At 43.6% G+C, this 20,341-nt stretch overlaps 1 protein-coding gene across 1 annotated transcript; it reads left to right on the top strand.

The window, feature by feature from the left end:
- Positions 1–495: 495 nt before the first annotated feature.
- RSPH9 (radial spoke head component 9) lies at positions 496–20,338 on the top strand. The gene is made up of 5 exons (XM_054280050.1): positions 496–722; positions 895–1,057; positions 1,781–1,910; positions 2,465–2,617; positions 18,706–20,338. Exons 1-5 carry the CDS (start codon positions 496–498, stop codon positions 18,864–18,866), a joined length of 834 nt encoding a protein of 277 aa, XP_054136025.1. The 3' UTR covers positions 18,867–20,338.
- The last annotated feature ends 3 nt before the right edge of the window (positions 20,339–20,341 follow it).

Below are 20,341 nucleotides of genomic sequence, written 5' to 3'. Positions count from 1 at the left end.
TCTGGCTTCCTGTTGGTAGTGGAAGGTTGCTATAAAGCCTTCTCCAAGCTAAAGAGTCCAAACTTTCTCAGCCTGTCTTCTTCGGGAAAGTGCTTCAATCCTCTTATCAATTTCGTGGCGCTCCTCAGGATCTCTGAGAATGACATTGTAAACAGTGAGCTTCAGAAGGGGTTATTTTTCCCCGTTGTCCATGTAAGAAATAAAGCAAACGAAACCCTTTGATGTATCCTGGTGAAAGTGCAATACAATTGTACGCCCGCTTGATTTTGGACTTGGCTTTGGATTTAGGCCTCCTGAAACTGGGAACACAGCACAGGCAGACACCCATAGCCGCATCCCTATTGGGATGCTGCTCGCCAGCGCCTCACGGTCCCGGGCGGGGCGGGCTGAGCCGGGCACCTCCGGCGCCGCCCGCCTCGTCCGTGGCAGCGGCGGCGGAAGCGCGGGGTGACCCCGGCCGGGCCGCGGTCTCCCGGCAACGCGGACGCGGAGCCCATGGAGGCGCTGTCGCTGCCCGCGGCGCTGTCGCTGGTGGCGGGCGGCGGCGCGGGGCTCAGCCCGGAGCTGCGGGCGGCGCTGGGCGCCTCGCTGCCGCTGCTGCAGCGCGACTACCGCTTCGAGCGGGTCTGGTTCTGGGGCTGCATCCAGGGCGTGCGCGGCGCCTACTACATCGCCCAGGGGCTGGGCCCCGACCGCGCCGCGCCCCGCAGCCGCCTGTACAGGTGCGGGGGTCGGGACCGGGGAGAGGGGCCGGCCTGGGGCCGTGCGGGTCGGGGGGTGCTGTCCGGATCTGGGGAGGGTGTCCCAGGGAATGCCCTCAGGGGCCTGGCGAGGTTGCCTCGAGAGCCTTGTTCTTTACTGGGCTCGGCCCTGAGTCGTGCTTGTCGTTGGCAGCTTGAACTGCTTGGACTGGAGCCTCCTGACGCCAGCCACCGAGGAGATGCTTGCACTGGCTGAGGAGGTGAAGGGCCGCTTTCAGGGGGATCCTTCCTTTGAGTACAGCTTGGCTGAGATAAACCCAGAAGCTGCTGCAAGACTGGTACAGAGTGGTAAAGAGGTAAATACAGCAAAACGTTTTCAAACTCTTTTCACTACATTTGTGCCCCTCACACTGCGCAGGTGGTGGCTTCTCCTCGCTTGTAATGAGCAGCATGAGCCTGTGGTCAGGCAAAGGATACCAAATTTCCTCTTGGTTAGAGCACAGTGCTTATAACCAAGGTTGCTTATAACCAAGTGCTTATAACATCAAGGTTGCAGTTTCAATCACTGTATGGGCTGTTCACCTGAGTTGAATTTGATGATCCTTATGGGTCCCTTCCAACTCAGAACATTCTCTAACTCTGTCTGTAATTCCGTGCTGTCATTGTGTAGCAACAGCTTCTTGACTGAACTCTTACTTTGGTTTTTGCTGGAGTTCAACAGGCCTCAGAAATACTAAATATGCTTTATTATGCACGACTGGTATAGATCGTCACTGCGGTTTCTGAAGTTTTAATAGTAACTGCAGGCAGCATTCTTTATAAATGAATACATAAGTCATAAGTAGGTGAATTGAGAGGGAGGAAAGAACAGATGAAGGGATGGATAGTTAGATCTCTGGTGAGTCTAAACTTTCTGCTCCTAACTGTGTTTTCTGTCCTACGTGATGAAATGTCTTTTGAGGTCCTCTTAGTGCCATGGGACTCCAAGATGATAAGTCTATTGTGTCACCTCAAGTTTATTTTCAGTAATGAAAACAAGGAAAGCCCTGCCTTTAAAATTTCCCTATTTTTCTTTAAAGCCTGTGATGAAGGAGGAGGCCCGCCTCATAGCTACCATAGAACAGATAGACAGAGCAGTTGGTATCGTTCCCCGGGGGGCATTTGTGAAGACTCCTCTTGGGTCTGTGCATGAAAACAGACACTTTGAAGGTAAATTCTGATTGTCTTTATCAGGATCAACTGTACTTTGATCATAAAGGCTGTAAACTAAGATGACTTTCTCTAACTGATGTTTTGATTTCAGTTGGGTTTTTTCCCCCTTGGATAAGACGAACAGGGAGGAGAAAATCCAATGCCACTAATGTTCAGGTGTATGAAGGTGAGAAAAGAGTCAGTAATAGCTCTGAGTCATTAAACTGAGTAATTTGTCTGCATAAACTGTAGTTCACGGCAGTGTTTAGCAATTGCAAAAGTAATGAATTGTCCATTTAGATATAGGATATGACCAAATGGGCACAGAAAGTTGTTCTCAAGTCGGCACCCATTGGTTCTCTGGGGCTGCAGTCAGTATGGTCTCCAATGCGCAGCATCAGGGAGTGCTGACCCCTGTTTCTGACAAGCCTTCTGTGGAGTCTATTAGAGAAGGATTGTGATTCTGTTCTGGGCTGTGGACATTAGAGAAACAATGTTATACTTGATAGTATAATGTGTGTTATCCTAGTTCATTCATGTATATAGTAATGTTCACCAATGGCTGTTCACAGGTCTGTCTTTGGTGGAGGCAAAAAAGTTAAGTTCCTATTTCCATTTCACTGAGCCGACTAACCTGAAGAACAAAACCCTGCTGGAAAAGGCTGACCTGGACCCATCCACCGACTTTCTAAATTCTCTGGAGCATGATATCCCACAAGGCAAAGGTAGTAAAATCAACAGATGCAATGAGAGGGAGGGCAATAGGGATGTTGAGTAGCCTTGGAAACACAGGGGACTGGTGTGGGTTACTGTAGAGGTGGTATGAGAAGCTTCTGTGACTCTGTAAAGGAACTTTATCCTTTACTAAATATTGTCATTACTTCCTGTTTTAAGCAATTCTAAATGCTTAAAATGGAAAGATGTAAGTGTACCAGGGCTGTCACATCCTCTCAACAGGTCTGACCACACTCTGCCTCTGCCATATTCCCTCCTGACTTCTGTAAAGCCTGTGACAACTGGTGACCCTATTGGGAGAGATAACTCCACGAGTGATAGAGAGAATTTATGTGGTTTGAAGTATTTCACACCTCTTGTTCCACCCAGTATTTCTCTTCTGTATCTAAATGGGCTCTCATTAACACCAAGCTGATATCTCGAAGAGGGTGAATTCAAATGTTCCTTGGATAAACTTTGTTGGAATAGTCTGCACTGTGGCAGAATTATACACCGTGAAAGGAGAAAAAAAAGCAGGCATACTGGATTGTATCTTCAATTTACATCTCTGCTGTTCTGCTGGACAACTGCAAATATATTTAAAGTCTCTTCCAGGGATCCCTCTGGCAAGATATTTCTCTAAAGAAATGGGAGCGGCTTGTTATTTGTTTCTGTCTGGCTTTGCTGATTTGCTGCAATTTTTTGGATTGGACTGAGTGTTTTCATGTCGTCTGTTGAGGGAGATTCTAGGGAAACAATTCAAACTTAGATTCTTTATTTTATTCCTGTCGAGGTGTAGTAGGATAGGATACTAGGTGACTGTGTCAGATGGAATTGAGTGGATGGACAGTGAATTGCTAGTGTTGTAAATAGCTTTTGAGATTCTCCCTCCCTCCCTTCCTCTCTCTTCTTACCCTCTCCTCCCAATCGTCCCTTTGGCAAAAAAAGAACTGGGAATGTGAGCTCCTGCCTGAATTCTGAACATTTTTGACAGAGCATAAACTGCTAAAATCTAAACCGCTCTTCAGCTTACTGGGAGTGTCCTTATGCAGCCGTTTTCCAGAGATGTAGTCTGGACAGACTGCACATTTTTACATACACTGGCTCATTGAGGTGGCCCTTTTGACTCAAAGCAGAATTGCAAGAGGGATTAGATCCTAGATAGCTCCTAAGAAAATTTTAGCTGCAGTTTTGTATGGTAGTTCAGGTTTTGCTACTGTTTGCCTTCCCACTGCTCCCTCCTCTTTTTCCCTCCTTCTCTCTGTCGTGGTAGGGAGACACACCATGTGTTAGACATGAAGATGGTGGCTTTGTTAAAGTCTTCAAATCAAATTAGTCTTGTAGCTGTATTTTACCTGGTAGCAGATAGAAAGTAGGGCTCAACTGTGCCACTGTTGTGATGGTGTTCCTGTGGCAGATTGATGTCTGTGTAAGCATGAACCTTTAGCCCCTTCCTGAGTGGATGTTGCTGTTAGTGTAGATTTCAGTATCCTTGAAAAAGTTGCCTTTGAAACTTTAACCTGAGTTAAAGTGCAGCTGAGGCAAGAGAAGATTCTTCATGGTGCCTGTGCAGCTCTGCTTGCTTTGTCCTGAATTGGGGGATAAGGTGAAGGAGGTGAGAGAGCTAAGACAGGAATTGGTTACAGGATCATCAAGGCATGTAGCCTCTCTAATTGCATTTATCACAAGCAGATGGGAGCTCTGACATTAAAGAAAGATCAACCCAGCCTTGTTTAACAAGCATTCATTTTGCCTAAAAGTACTGGTTGCTTGTGAAAATGGGGTGGGGGGAACCAGGACAGACACAGGCTTTCTGCTGATTTTATCAGCATGGCTTTGCCAGATTCGCTCCTGGTTGTGAGATACTCAAACTCTGGCTCTCAGATTACTTTCCTTGAGCTCTGACAGTGCATGTTGGTCCTGACAGAGACGAAAAAGTAGACAGTGCTTTTTCTATTTACTGACATGTTCATAGCTCTAGCAAATCCCCTCATTTTGACCTGAAGTTTTTCTTGCCTTTCCTGGTTAGATCCTGTCTTGAACAGTTACTGTCAGAGCAGAAGTAGGAATTCTCAAATTTATTGCCTCTAGAATTGTGACTGAAGCTAGATTTATCTCTTTTCTCAATAAATACATAAGAAGTGATTTGGGAGTAAGCAACATTGGAGTGACGCTCCCAGCCTGCATTGGCTAAATTACCCTAGCATCTTAAAAGACCTAAAGAACAGAACTGAGAGATTAAGGGCTGATTTTAACCTGTCTAAAAGTAACAACTCTGTTGGAATAGTTTTCTCTATTAATTGGAGACTTAGCATCTGTGATGGCTGTCAAGGGGGTAACTGTCATAAGATATATGGTGTGTCATTATAGGAGAGCAGAGGTGTCTTACAGAATGGAAAGTTGGAGGCAGAGAGAACATTTTATATGACAGCTGAGAGGTGGGAAGAAAGGAAATTAAAATTGGTTGAATAAAGGCAACAATGGTAAAAGCAGAGTTTAGTGCAAAATTGGAAAACCTGGAGTTTTGTAACAAAACTGTCTGCCATTCTTATCTTTACCAGTGATATCTGTGGTGTTTGCAGGTTCCAGATTCTGTCTGTGTGTCTATCAGGTTATCTGTGTACTTTAAAAGTTCAGAATATGTTGCTGCTCCTCCTTTAATCATTCTGTCTTTTTTTTTCTTGGTGTCTCAGCTCCCACAGACAAGTGACTGACTTAGCTTTTTTTTTTAATGCATATTTAAAAATTATTCTAGAGAAAAGTGGGAAATGAGAACCTTGTCTCAATAGCATGAACATGGAGGGGTTGTGATACAGATCTTCTGTCACCACAGTATCAGATCATGTAATGCTTAATCCTCATCCAAATGGCCAGCTGGCCAGAACGTTGCATGCTGGGATCTGTAGGTTTTGCTGGCCATATGTCTGCATTAAAGATAAGCTTGTTTGCTCTAGTCTAAGCAGACAATCTGCTCAACTTTATGCACAATTAGATGTGGCCTTTCAGCTGCTGGCACATTGCCAGAGCTGTCCTTTCTGCTGCATGGAGTTTGGAACCCTGGACATAGTATTTCAGGAACTAGGGCTGTGGCAGTTTTACATCTGCTTGTAGATAATGGAATGGCAAAGCAAATAGCAATAATTCCTAGCATGCCTACAGCATTTTCACTTGATGACTTAATGTTGTGAAGATATGAAATAATAGACATATTTCAGGCATTGATAATAATGGGGGAAGTGAAAATGGAGGGGGAAGGTTGATCTCAGTGTGACCCTGGTATCAGATCAAACTGTGCCCCATTCTGCAAGGATAAAGAAAGGGGATGAGTGAAAGCCTGAGGTAGGAGTGTAGAATGGAAAGCTTGGAAGGAAGTGAGACAAGGGATGGAGAATTCAGGTCTTTGGCACTTTCAAACTGCAATTCAGAAAAGCAATAACTTGACTCTGAGGGTTTGTTACAGATTACTGAATCAGATCACTTTGATATGGAGATAAGGGACACCAACAGAACACTGATAAAAACTGATGTAGGCGGGGAGGTATGTCTAGATAGGAAAAGATATGAGTGGAAATAGGCTTTATATGAGAAGACTTTCTTCAAAAGTCATGACCCCCAGTTAGTGAATAGCTGCTTTTGGCTGAAAACCTACCACAGTTCACTTGTAGATTAAGAGTAGAAATTAGAATAAAAAAGACATATAAAAGGAAATGCAGAAGGTTTGGAATGATTAATGATTGATATAAATTGGAATTTATAATGAATAGAGAATGACAAAGCGAGCCAGAATAACTAGAGTAGTCCGTGACAATAGTAAGGCAGATATTTTTTTAAACTATATTGAGAAGAAAAGAAAGCATAGTAAAGCTACTGGTAACTGTCACTAAATGGTGATGGTAAAAAGACTGATAAGCATGTGGAAGGGCAGAAGAGCTCGATTTTTTTCTCTTTTCTTTTTGGAAAGAATATGGACGTGTATCAAGCAAAGACAATGAAATACTGTTTCAGACAGTTTTCAGATTGTTTGCTAAGGGAGGGTAGAGTCAAACAACATTTACTGTGGACCAAAAACATTAAAATGGCAGAGTCAGATCAGTTACTTCTGAAATCATTATCTCAGGAGACTTGCGGCATAATAATCTTTAATAAATCCTGGCATTGTAGAATTATTCCCCTGAATTGAATCTTCCTTAGCAGCTGTGATTCAGAATTCAGTGAATGGGTGTTTCTGGGAGAGGTCAGAAAGGGACCAGTGCCAATATTAATATCCTTCAACTTATTTATAAATGATCTAAAAGCAAAGGGTTGGTGGAGAGACAAATAATGACAAGGCAGGATGGATACAGACATCTGGAAGACTGGGCTTACTTAGCTACAGTACATTTTGGTATACATACCTGCAAAGTCACATGAGGCAAGTAAGGACTGAAAGTCAGAATTTGGGAATTGTATTCTAGAAACTGTGGCTCTGAAAGGAAATCCAGGCACAAGCCACTGAGCATCAGCTCCCAGGCTGATCCTGAGACTTAAAAGGGTAACTTGATCTGCAGACACATAAACAAGGGTGTAGCAACTAGGAACAGGGGGGTGACTTTACTTTTGCATATACTGTTAGTGGAATCATAACTGGATTACTGCACATTGAAAAACTGGAAAGAGTCACAAAATGATTCAAGGGCTGGTGAGAGACATAAACAGTTCAATCTGTTTATCTTGAGGAAAAGCCTGTGAGAATGGCTGTGTTACACTGTGTAAATACTCTGTGGAGTTTAAGTATTAGGTACTGAAGATCTATTTATTACAGCAGAGAAAGGCATAACAGGAATCAGCAGCTAAAAATTATATCCAGAACTAAAATGAACAATGAGATACAATTTCTAAGAGTGAAAAGATTACCAGTTATCAAGGGTAATGGATGAGCCTATGTCTCTTGGTATCTTAACATCACTCTGGATGTCTTCCTGGAAATTGTTTCAGTCAAATGCAAATACACGTTGATAGTCCCAGATATGCGTAAGTGACTTCAGTTTAATGGGCAGTGGTTTGTAGGAGTCCAGATTCTGGTATGCCTGGCCATAAACTTGATGGCAGCCATGGAGGGTGATGTTCAGCTTGGACTTCTTCATTGTCAGTGACAGTAACACAAAGGTGACAATGGGTTCCAAGTGCAAGTCAGCTCATTTCAGCTGGCATTGCTTTCTGAACTATGATATGTGAGGGCTCAAAAGAGGGCTGAGGAGATTCCTGACTTACTGCCTGACTTATTGCTGGGAGAGATTTTATAGCATCAGTCTAAATGGGTATACAGTGGCAGGATGAATCAGTGAGTCCTGTCTACTTGCCATTTCAAGATGAAGGTAAGGTAGAAGAAGTGCCTAGACAGAAGATCATTCCAGCTCCTTTACCATTTGACTGTGGAGAAAGTGACAGCCACTTGGATTGTAGCTTTTTCTTCACCCAAAAGTGCAGTGGTTTTGGAGCACTCCTTGTACAGCATTACAGACAAAGAGATTTGCGGCCATTTCTTTAGCTGAAAACTTTGAGCAGGAACTTTTCTGTAAGCTTGCTGAGCAGTGGCCTCAGTTAGAACAATAACCTCCTGTCATCTGAGGTTCATTAGCACAGTCTTTATCGGTTTAGGAAAAGCTGGTGCCTAATGGGTCCTTGAAGATGGAGGGGCTGCCTTTCTAAGTGGGAGATAGTTTCTGTGGCTGCTCTCAAGGGCCATTTTGGTAGCCCCATCATGGCTGTCCCAAAAGTCAGGGTGCAGGAACGAAGAAGGCCAGGAGGCACGACCCTGCTTTATCTCCATACATTAACACAGCTAATTAACTTGCTTTCGATCCCCCTCCCTCCTCCCTTCAAGGCGATTAATCCTCTATCAGCCTCGGTCTCCAGCCATTTGAAGAGTCTGTGTCTGCAGAGGTATTTACAACCCCCAGCCAGCCACCAGAGGCAAGGGCCCTTTATCAGGGCTCTAAGACAAATGGCTGCCTATCTCCCTAGTGGCCTTGCAAAATCCAGCGAAGTGCTATGCTGTGCTGGCCACCTACTTTCACCCAGCCTCCCTTCTCCACTAACATTTCACAGATGTGACCTGAGCCCTCCCCTTTCATTGCTTAACAATAAGCAGCACCTCCCCAGCTCTGTGAAAGCCGAGAGCAAGAGCACTTTACTCCTTAGCCTGCCAAGAGCCACACGGGGACAAGGCTTTTCAAGCTGTCTCACTGAAATCCAAACTAAAAGACTCATAATAAATGAGAGGGCAGTACTTGTTGTTTGCAAGGACAAAAAGAGGTAGCAAAAATGTAGACTGAAATACCTAGCATGGCTCAGAGTTATCCTCATTCCTCGCTGGGAGATGTGATCCTTAGGCTTGGTGAATGTGTGAAACTGAGCTACAGAATCCCATGGAGTTACCTGACATTAATACAAGTAATTTTGACAAACAAGCTTTAAAATACAGTGTTAGAGAATGAGAAAACCAGATGACTGTGCATCAGAACAGTAGGATTTCTGATCTGAAAATCGAACCCAGTAGCTGGCTTAGTGGATTGTTAGTAAAAGCATTGGTACCTGAATGTCCCTGTTCAAACTGAAGTCAGCCATCCCTAGAAAGAATTCCAGCATGACTCTAGCTGCTCCCTTCCAGCAGGGTGCACTATGGTGCCAACATTGTCGGTGCTGAGCACAGAAAAGGAAACCACGAAAAAGTAAAATGAGAAAGAAAATCACCCAGAGCGGCATCAAATCAAGGAAGAGGTATGTCCTGAGTTTCCAGACTGTGTGTGGCATACTGGCCTCCTGAACTGAAGGTATAGAGAAGATATTCTCTCCCTTTCAAGCTTAGCCAGTTTCTGGAATGGTCACTAAGCTTTTCTATGGCTTTCTCAGCATCGTTAGAGATCACATGCATGTGAATGGACATACACAATATATGTCCCCTACATTCTTCAACAATAGGGTCACTCTTAAGTGATATGTAGAGGCTGTTAGGGGGATTCCTGCAGTGACCCAAGAAAGTTGTCTGGGAGCTATCCCTCCTACCAGCTGGGGTGCTGCCAGCTCAGGAGTTCAAGATCAGACTGGAACCTCTCATGTGGCAGCATGGTAGGAGGACTCCTGGGCCAGCTAGTATTAGAGCTTCTGACTGGCTGATCATGGTCTGCTTTGATTACTGGGAAGGAGCTGTTTTCCTTGGGCTTTGTGTCTATGGGTAATAAAGCAGCATATTCACTGCTTTTGGGTCCTGGGTCTGTATCACCTCAGGCTCTTGTTTAGTCAGACCTTGGATGAGTTTATACTGGAACAGGGCTGCCCATCAACTGAAAGCTGTGGTGGAGTCCTTCACCCTCCAGACTGCTGTAGGGAAAAAATGAGGACAGAAGCAGAGTTTTCATAGTAACTTTCTGGGGTTGAAAAGGTTTTTTTTTCTCCTCAGTGAAAGAAATCATGACCCACCCTGTCTCCATTTAAGCTGCTGGTTCCTTGGACGTGAAAAGGAGATGAACTTCTTGCTAAAATGATGGGAAATGCTGGTAAAGCCTTACAGAACCAGAAGCTGCAGGTTTATCACCACATCAGTCTGCCTTGGCCTAACCTTTTCTCTAGGGAATGATGAAAAATTACTTGTGGGGGAAATCCTAGGACAGTTTGTGTGTCACTGAAGTCAGAACGAGGTCAGCTTTTGCTAGGAGGGATCTGTTTCTGAAGGAGTGGCAGCTCCTGCCTGTGCAGTCATTGGCATTGGTGCCAGCCCTGTGTACAGCTTTGCTTTGCTGTTTGCTGCCCATTTGGCCACAGCGCTTTTGAAAGGAAGAAACCACATGGCATCATCTTGTTTTACTGTACACAAATATCATATGGATTGAAAATCTGCATGCTGAAGGGATGTATGGCAGTGTGTAAAGGGAAAAGGACAAGTGACAGTTCATCTTTGGGTGTATTTGTAGAGCAGTTATGCTGAGCAGAAATAGCTAGGCTATCACAGGCATTAAAAGATGCTTAGCCTTTAGTGTTCAGAATTAGCACTGCACTGTGCTATGTGGAAATGCTCAGTGTGACATTATTCTCAGAAACTGGTAAACTCTTTGGGTAATTTGGTCCAGAATCCGTATCTAGTTTAGTACAAAAACATCAACAGTTTATAATCCGTGCCATCTGTTCCTCATCCCAAGCTCTTTTAACTAGCCTTGCTAATTTGATGATGAGGTAAGAATTACAACTGGGGGACTGAGAGGGCTTGTGGACTTGCCCCTCCTGCAGGAAAGGGAACTGGATGTGCTCTAAGCATTTGGTGGGTTTTGAATCCCAGCATCGACTCCTTTGTGTTTTCGCAGAATTCAGAGATCAATGTGAGGTTCTTTGCCCCTAATCCAACCCCTGTTCATCATTATCACCTCCTCAAAGTGGCCAGTGCTTTGTTACCAGGAGAGGAAAAATCTTACAAGGTGGCCATAATCTCCTCTGAGAGTCAGACAGATATTCTCCCGTGGGTAAGAAAGTGACAGTGACCAAAAGCTCTAGGGGAAGCAGGCTAGAACAAAGCTGCTCATTGCATCCTTTCATCAAACTGTTAATCTTTCTTTCAAAGACATCACATTTGTTTGGTGACAAAAGCCCCAAAGAAGCTGAATTGAGCCTGAAATCCTGTAGCAAGATTTAGAGGAAGCGTCTTTCATTCAGAGCAGGGAGGGGCGAGAGACTCCTTTTTCTTGCCACCAGCCAATGGGCTCAGAGAAACCCACGAAGGTGACGGATTAATGCAGGGGCTCCCCAGGTAGATGCTACGTGACTCCTGGCACGCTCCAAAAACGTTTCCACAGCGACCAGCTGAACAAGAAATATGGAGTGTGATGAGACCCAGCATAACTCGTGCTTTGGAAGGAGCTGATTTGCCACTCTGAAAGATTTCTAAATTTACTACAGAAAACCTAAGATTCAGTGATCTGTACTGTAATTGTCAGAATACAAATAGCATGGATTTTAATCAGTTTTTCCTACTCTTTATAAGTTTTGATTTCATATGGTCTTGCTGTTTCCTCTAGTGCACAGCCCTATTCCAAGTCTTTATTCTAATGCTTTCTGTGCAGTCTATGTCTTTCTCTTAATTAGACTCTTTTTGTTTGGTTTTGATTTGTTTTATCAGGTGGATTTAGGACTAAAGGGCAAACTAACAGGGCAATAAGGGAGGCTCTAATTTGATGTGTATTACTTCAGTGCTAGCTTTTCCAGTCCTTCCCATCCTCTGGTGCTCATTTATTTCTGTGTATTGTCCCTTCTTTTGTGTTGGCATTGCTGGCTGTGCAGATTCCAGCTGGAAAAATAATGTTATTTCTCTCTAGTACATTTTTCAGCCAGATTATTTTCCCTACCTGACTCACTAAGCAGTAAATAAACACTTTTGTGGTCTCTATGATGGAAGAATGATGAGGGTGGGAATAAGGGCAGAGGTTGCTTCAGCTGGATTAAGCAGCACTGTTGTCAGATGTCTAAATATCATTTAGGCCTGAATTTCATTTTTACTTGGAGGTGTCTGAATACTGTGTATCTGGGACAGCACTGCAATCCCTGGGTCTTCCTTGTCAGCAGGAAACAGGTTCTTCATGTGTAAATAGAAGGCCTGGGCCTGTTGAAATCATTTCTACTGCACAGGAATCCCCAGTGGAAGAGGATAATGGAGAGGAAAAGCCTCTAAATTATGACCATTTTACTTTGGGTTTTGGGCATGGTGGTATTTGTGTGTCAAGGACATGGCAGGCATTAGGACCCTGCAAGAGCCACTTGGCAGCATCTGACTGTAAGCTGTGCTTTCTTGGCTCTGGAGGCTTTTAAAAATAGTACTGAACCTGCAACCAGTCTGTGTTTTTATTTAATTATTATTAAATAGTTATATGGGGAATTGGAAATATTGACAGCAGTGTTAACATATGGGGTGCAGGTGGTGTGTCAAGCAAATGGAAGAGATTTAGTTTGCAGCCAGTAAGTGGCATGAAGGAGTTTGGGCCCCACACAGGACTGTTTGGATGTGTCCTTATGGCTGGTAGGCTGTGCGTGAAATGTCGGTGCGGCACAATTTATTGAGAGCCAAAGCACGGTGACCTTTGCTTACAGCTGCTCTGGTTTGCAATTTGTCTTTGTTCCCTACAGACAACAAATTAGAAGTAGGAAGCTCTTCCCCGTGTAGGATTTTCTGTTGGAGGGAAATGGCAGCTAAATCCCATGGGTGTAGTGAGGCTTTGTCAGCTCTAAGTGCCTGGGGTCATGCAGCCGAGCAGCGGCTGCTTTTGCAGAGGGAAAGGGTTATGTTGTCCCTCTCCGGGTGTTAATATTAGTCCTGTGACTCCATACTTCACTCTCACTCAGGACTAACTGCAGCAATAGATGTTGTAACCTGCTCTTGTGGCAGCATAATGTGTTAATGGTAAGTGCAACCATGCTGTGGCTGCTTTTCCCTTGAGACATTTCCTCCTTTGAAGAATTGATAATGTCACTTTTATGACCCTCTGTGAGCTTTTGCAATGTGGAGCCTCTCTATCAGGCTGTCTAGCTCTTAAAGCTGTTTCTTCTCAAGCTTGCACTGAAATGAGGCACTGCTGAATCACCTCCAAAGCAGCAGTGTTATGAGAGGTCATACTGCAAGTGGACCAGTTACAGCAGGAAAGTTCTTCTGCAAACAGCCCTCTTGGAAGGGTTTTGTTTAAAAGCTCATGTCTCACGCACCCTATTGCTTCTGTGGATTACAAGATTCAGCCCATAGCTGAGGCAGACATGGGGGATGAGACAGGGATTTCTATTGGCGACTGGAAAGGAAGAAGAAGCTGAGAAGGAGGTTGACTTTTGAAATTCAGCCCTGGTGTTCTGGCAGCTGTTGAAGGGCCATAAAAAAGGCAGTGGTTTAACACAGGGTGAGCATCAGGATCTTCAAAGCACTTTCTTGTTTGGGAAAGATGTAAGGAACTCCTCAGAATTCCTGCCTGTGTTTGGAGGGGTGGAGGCTGCAGCCTGATCCAAAGTGGGATAGGAAGCTCCAGATCTTCATCCAGCGGATACTTTTCCCATGCTCTTTCCTCCCACACAGCAGCTCCCTCCCTTCCCTTCTGGAGCAGCAACAGGCAATACTTTCAGCACAGAAAGCCTGCTTGACTTTCTTAAGTTTGCTGGGTGCAGTCTAAATATTAACTTGCTCTTTTAAGAAACGTATTTTGAACTTTGAGAACCTCACCAGAGGTAGGAATCTCTTGTGTGAGAGCAATGAGCAGTTCCCTGCACCTCAGTGAGCTTTACATGATGTGTGCAGTTAACTCTGCTGCCTGATTTAGAGACAGCACACATGGAGATGCAAGTTAAAATCGGTACTTAAGTCTAGGAAATCCAACCTTAGCTTGCTGTCTCCTAGTTTTAGTTGTATTTTCTCCAATGAAAATAATAATATTTTAAAATCTTTTTTTCTTGACAACTTTTATCTAGGAATCTCTGGTGTACCTTACAGACTGATGGTTTGAGCTTCCCAGTCTCTCAGTAGGAGACACATTGTCTGTCTGACACAGGGACTGCCATGGAATATTCTCAGCCAGTGATGGAAAGGATTTGGACTCAGCAGCCTAATTCTACATTTTTATAGTAATACAGACCTGAAACTATCTGTGTGATGGTTTTACCCCAACAACCATCTGTAATAGCACAGAAGTTTAAAAAACAAGAGAGAAAAAGAAAAAAAGAAGATGAAAGTAGCATTTAATTTTCATAGTTCTCATTCCTTTTTATATTGCATTATTAAATGCATTTCTAAGACTTTCTCTTAAGGAAGAAAAGGTAGTACATTTATTTTAAGCTATTATTGCATACTGTTCAATAGTTACTTTCTAGAGTGATTTACAACATCAATATTTCAAACTCCAACAAGAAAGGTGGGCCCTCCCAAAAAAAGGTAGGCCCTCCCAATATGCTCAAACAGCATATTGTTTGAGTATTGTAGTATTGTGAGGTTTGAGCTGTGACAGAAGACAACACAAGTGTCCTGTATCTTTCTTAGAGAATAACTTTCTCCCTGTCTCACAAGTTCAAATTTTGTTTTATGCAGCACTTCCTCAAATACAGCTGATGTGGTGAGGTATGGGGGGAAGAAAAGTAATGAGATAACAGGTTCTAATTTTTTTCCTTTTATGAAAAAGACTAAAGAACCCAAAGAGGTTCCAGAACTTTAATGTAATCTCTTCTTAGAAGATACACCAGCATTGTGTATCAAATGCCGTTCAAAAGTCCAGTCTGGAAAAGTATATTGAAAACAACACCTTTGATGATTAGAATAGAAAAATGTCTCTAGTGATCCAGTTAGTAGAAGGTGGAAGATGGCACTGCTGCTACCCTTTGGCTCTGCAGAATAAAGAGCACCTCTAGGATTAATCATCATTCTGGCTGAAAACAGGATGCCAGTGAAAATGACATTACAGTTCCAGACAGTTTCTTGTAAATTTTTCCTGTTCTCAACCTATGTTGTGCTGGTCCAGATGGGATTGCCCTTACGTAACCTGCCTGTTTTTGTTCAGGCCCTCACTTCACAGGAAGGCTTATGCAGCTTCAGCAAAACTTTACTGTTCATATTTGTGTAGAACTACATGCAGAATGAAGGGCCAGAGAAGAGCTGGAAAGTATAACAATAATAATTAATATTCCCCTAAGGTCTCACATTTATGAAATGACAAATTCAAGCTCTTTGAGAATTGGCAGCTTGGACAGATGATAGGGAAATGTAGAAAATGTACATCACAGCCTTCAGAGATGTAGGTGAAAGTGAATGGAGCCATCTTCAATTTTATCTGTACATTTCTGCCAGGTGTGAAGGTGCATGGGAAGTTCCTTTGATCAGCAGAGTTAACTGCTGATGAATACTCTGCTGAGATTGATAAGCCTGTGTGTCACTGGGTAAAAGTTCTGAGGAGATCATGGATCCATGTACTCTATTGCCCCAGAGCACAGATATGGGCATTTAATTATGTTGAACTTGATTTACTCTACCTCCTCTGTGAATTTATCCAACAAAAAGATGTCTAAATCCAGATACAGTTCCTAAAAGCATTGAAAACCCTGTTTTCCCTCTTACCTTTCCCAGTTGTCATGCTCCAGGCATTTCCTTTTGTTCTGTAAAAATGGTTTGGGGCAGAGGGTTCATCTGTGTAGGTGAAGATATATAAACAAGCTATCACATGTACCCAGGTTGTTAGATGCTTCCAGTATGTTGAGAGGCATTAACAAATTAGATAATCCCTAAAGGTTTTCACCACCCAGCAAGGCAAGGCATAGTCCTATTCTTGACAGACTTGCTTCTCAGAGGACTGGTCCTAAATCACAGACATTTAGAGTTCCTTATTGACTTATCTTTTTGTCAGAGAAACTTTATGAAAAGTTTACAGTGTGTCATCATCCCCTTCCCCAAAAACCAGTGTGTAAAGCTGCAGCAAGTACCAGCAGTATTTGGAAGAAAGACTTGTAGGTCATTTATACAAATTCAAGCTGAAGAACCATGTGCTGGGAGCAATCATTCAGAGGAGAAATTGAGAGTTACTTGTCACTATTACATTCAGACCTAGCTGCCTGCTACTTGTTGATCAACACTCCTACACATGGTCACGCTACTGTCAGTAGCAAATGCTGGAAACTTTTAGAGACAAAGATGAAGAAACTGAAAGCTTGTCCTTTGACAGCAAATGGCTGCGGTGCTTCAGTCACTGGATGATCTGCCTTGTTGCAGAAGTGTTCCTCATCTGGGTTTCCATGCTACCCAAGTGATGGAATTTCTTAAGAACACACTGATCCCCTCAGTCAGAATTTGCAATCCCAGTGGCTGAACTGTAACAGGCATTTTTACTCTAGGTGTGAAAAAAATCCAGGCCAGTTTGTATCCATAAGAGTGGCACTGGAGAGACTGGATCGGAGATTGGGGTTGCCTTGTATGTGAAACCACTGCTTGTGAAGATATTAGCTCATGTTGTATCTAGGACTTGTGGAAAGAATATCACAAGTGGAAGGTGGAAAGATGGCACACACCTGTACTGTCTGTCTGATATTAAGTAGTCCTCTGCTTTACTGCAACCCCAGTTGTTTTTCTTTAGTGGAAATGTGGAAGAGAGTGAGTTAGAAGTCAGTTCTCCAAAGCAGAAATCTCCTGACTGTGAATGTCTGTTTTGTACTTCTGTCCAGTCTGTCAGGAAGGAGGTAGGCATTCTTGCTGTTCACTGAATTCCACATTTGCACATGACTGAAGAGGGTACTTTGAAAGGCAGCACATCAGAGATGACACAGGACATGCATATTATAGTATAAGACACATGTGGAATTTACTGAAGGAGGAGGCAGAGGAAACAGTGGTGTCCAAGAAACTTTTGAGAAGTACAGAGATAGAAAGTGAAGAGTTAGGTAACAGGTGAGCAGCACAATTCAATACCTGGTTTTGCAGGGTTCTGAATTGTACTGTTCCTTTCTGATTCTGTAGCCACCACATTAACATTTCCCCTCAACTTCCCTCCTTCCCTCAGCTACTGTAGTTTGCCATGAACTGCACGTGAGACAACATCTACTGCCAGGGAGCACACAAGAGCCCGAGGCTGCACGAACGCGGATTGCCCAGCTAGCGGCTGCCTCGCGGCTGCCAGGCAGGCCTGACAGCCTGTGCTTCCTTGCAGCTGCTGGCAGACCAAAGCTCCAGGAGCTGCAGTCAGCCCTTGGGCCATATCCCAGGGAGACCTGCTGTAGGAACCTGGGGTGTTAAAGCCCTTCAGCCCTTTGTTGGATGTGACTAAAATTGGCCCAGAGTCACGAGTGAGTGGGAGCGGGAGGACATGCAGCTGACAGCAATCACAGAAGCCCTTCCCCAGGCTAACCGTGACATGAGTAAGCATGAATCATAGCATAAATTGATGAGCCTAAAATTAATGAGCCTAAAATTATCTACAAAGATGAATACTGCCTAAATAGCCCAACACATTATGCGCTTTCTGCTTATTCTGGAATTGGCAGATTTTGGCTTTGGGTACAGATAGGCTGATTGCTTGACTCTAGGCCAATGGTAGCCTGACAGTTCCAACTATATTTTTTTAATTTGGGCCTGCTCCTGTTTTTTTTAGATGGAGATTCAGAAGCACCTTTCTTCCCTACTTTGTAGCCTCTAGGTATTACTGATTTGGTGCTGAAGTTGGTATTTTTTTTCTCCTGGCAGCTCCTTGCCCTCCAGCACTGAATCCAAGCTGATTCTTCAGCCCCCTCCCTCTGGCACAATTCCCAAGCTGTCATGTCAGATGCAAAATAAATACTCAGAGGCTCTGAGCTCCTTGTATCCAGAAAAAACTGCATTTTCACACTGGCTCTGAACCTCTTCTGTGGAGCCAAAACAAAATTAATGTGGAAACTAATCCCTTTGCCCCTACCACGCACATCCTCTTCAATGGTGGAGCCAAGAAAGACTGAAGAGAATTAACCTTTTCCATATATTTCTCAGATAGGAAATACCCTACTTTTCATACTCTCATTTTTTTTCCAGTTGCTGCATCAGAGAAACCAGTCTTCCCTGAAGGAGGAAAGCACCTTCTTTCTCTTCCCACTACTAATGCTAGAAGTTTATTTTAAGGACAAATTTAATTCCTATGCAGGATTGCTATAGCTCATCTTGGCTCTCTACAGCCATTAGCTACACCAAGTAGGTGGCAGAGCTTGTTGGAGTAACTGCTGCCCACTCAGATAGAGCCAAGAATAGCTGCAGCCTCTCCTGGGGATCAGCTGTACCAGTCTGGAGCTTGAGGGTCCCTTCCTGTGACGCAGACATCACCACCATAGCCATGGGAATATGCTATGATGTGAACCCAGACAGACATCTGGAAACGAGGGCAGCCTGCAGGGCTGAACTGACAAAAGGAAAACAGAGCATTGAGGTTTAAGTTCTCCCTGACTTCCCTCCTTCCAGGTGTCACAAACCCCAGTGCAGCCTTGTGCACTGTTAATAGGTCAGGCAGAACCCATGGCAGCCCTTCTCTCAGCTTAGGTTAACTTGCTGCAGGAGTGCTGCCTCTTTCTCTTTTCCAGTGATTCACTTGCACATCTTCTCACACAGGCTCCTGGAGTATCCAGCTGGAGAAGGGGGGCAGTGTGGTGGTGCTGCGGAGCCTGCTGTGGCTGGGACTCACATTCTACCATGTCCCAATGACCAAGCAATTCGGCTACGTCTACTTTGGAACTGGTGAGAAGAATCTCGATCTGCCCTTCATGCTGTGACTCTTCTGTCTGGGAGAAGGACTCAAGAAGTAGAAAATATCTACATTTTATACTTAGGAAATTTTGTTTACTGCTTGTTCTAATAAAAATGTGAAACCTCTGCACTTTGAGCAGGATTCTTCTGTGCCTGGATGCTGGCCCTGATTCTTTTCCTAGGACTTCACTGTATGCAATCCTCCCTGAACTCCAGATGGAATTCAGAGAATCACAGAATATTCTGAGTTGGAAGGGACCCACAAGGCTTGTCAAGTCCAGCTCTTAAGTGAATGGCCCATATGGGGACTGAACACAACCTTGGCGTTATTAGCCCCAAGCTCTCCCTGTAATGTGTCACTGCAGATCTTATAGATAGTGACAAGTGACATTTTCTTCCCTGACAGGCAAGCTCTAGGTCAGAAATCAAACCTCGGCCATCTGTCTGATTACAAAAGCACCTTGCTTACACAAGAACTAATTTGGAAACATGAATGAATACCTGCTGTCATCTATGAATGACAAAAGCAGAGGGAGTCAGGGCAGAATGCTGATGTATACTCTAAGAGATCTGTATTAAACCCTGAACTCTAGAAAGGCATACTGAAGACAGTATTTTGCTTTTCAGATGTTAAGACTTCACCAAAATTAGAGGGGTCTTTCCAGCTCATGTCACTAAACTGTAGGAAAAAAACAGCTGTAGGCATCACCTGGTCTTGAAAAATGTGCTTTTTCAGGTTCATCTCAAGACAGTGGTTTAATCCAGTGACTTTTAGCAAAGCTCACTGAGTAGAGCTACCTGGGCTAGAAGACAGAGTAACTTCTGTGTGTATAAGAATAAAGAAAAATATTTTCCTTTCTGAAGGGCTGTAGCTTTCAAAGCTTTATAAAACAGATCCAGTCAGCCAGAGATTTTATCTCAGTATGGTTAATGAAGTCTTGGCTCTGTCTCCCAAAGCAAAAGGTCTTGGCCAGCTCAAGGGGGCTGAATCTAGGGCTTTTATTTCACAAAATAAGGCTAAAAAGAACCATTTAAATCTAATTTGATTTCCTGGATAATACAGGTTTATCCTTACCTTTTGTTCCTGTCCATGCTGATGGTATTAGCAGATGATTCCAATAAAAGCAATACCAGGTTAATTGGCATAGTAGTACATAAAAATTTTGTATTGATTTGTAGCCCCCAGATAAATACCAAAGAAATGGAGCCAAAGCAATAATGACCATGATAAATTTAATGAGCCTTTCATACCAGGCCCATAATTAGCAATGGTGAATAGGTGGAAGATCTGTATGTGTACTACAAAGGGAGAGAAATGGTGCCACCTTTTAGTTACAAGATGGATAATCAGTTCCAAACTATCCCAGGAAGCAACCATATCACTGACATAGAAGATTTATGAAAATTTATTTGCCAGGGGAAAAAAAAAACAGGCGGTCATCAAGGATGTCAACACTGTGTATTTGCCAGATTCAGGAGTGAAGAACAAGCCAGGAATTCT

Source organism: Melozone crissalis, unplaced genomic scaffold (genome assembly GCF_028551555.1).
Source record: "Melozone crissalis strain CALT ecotype California unplaced genomic scaffold, PUWL_Pcris_2 ptg000027l_1, whole genome shotgun sequence".
Lineage (NCBI taxonomy): Eukaryota > Metazoa > Chordata > Aves > Passeriformes > Passerellidae > Melozone > Melozone crissalis.
Note: the sequence above shows the minus strand (reverse complement) of the source record. Positions and strands in the feature narration are given on the sequence as shown.

Excerpts from the sequence above, each read along its gene's own strand:
- RSPH9 (XM_054280050.1), top strand. The coding sequence starts at position 496 with ATGGAGGCGCTGTCGCTGCCCGCGGCGCTGTCGCTGGTGGCGGGCGGC. Across the intron at positions 1,058-1,780 it reads TGGTACAGAGTGGTAAAGAG|CCTGTGATGAAGGAGGAGGC; the intron begins GTAAATACAGCA and ends TTTTCTTTAAAG. Across the intron at positions 2,618-18,705 it reads TGATATCCCACAAGGCAAAG|GCTCCTGGAGTATCCAGCTG; the intron begins GTAGTAAAATCA and ends CTTCTCACACAG.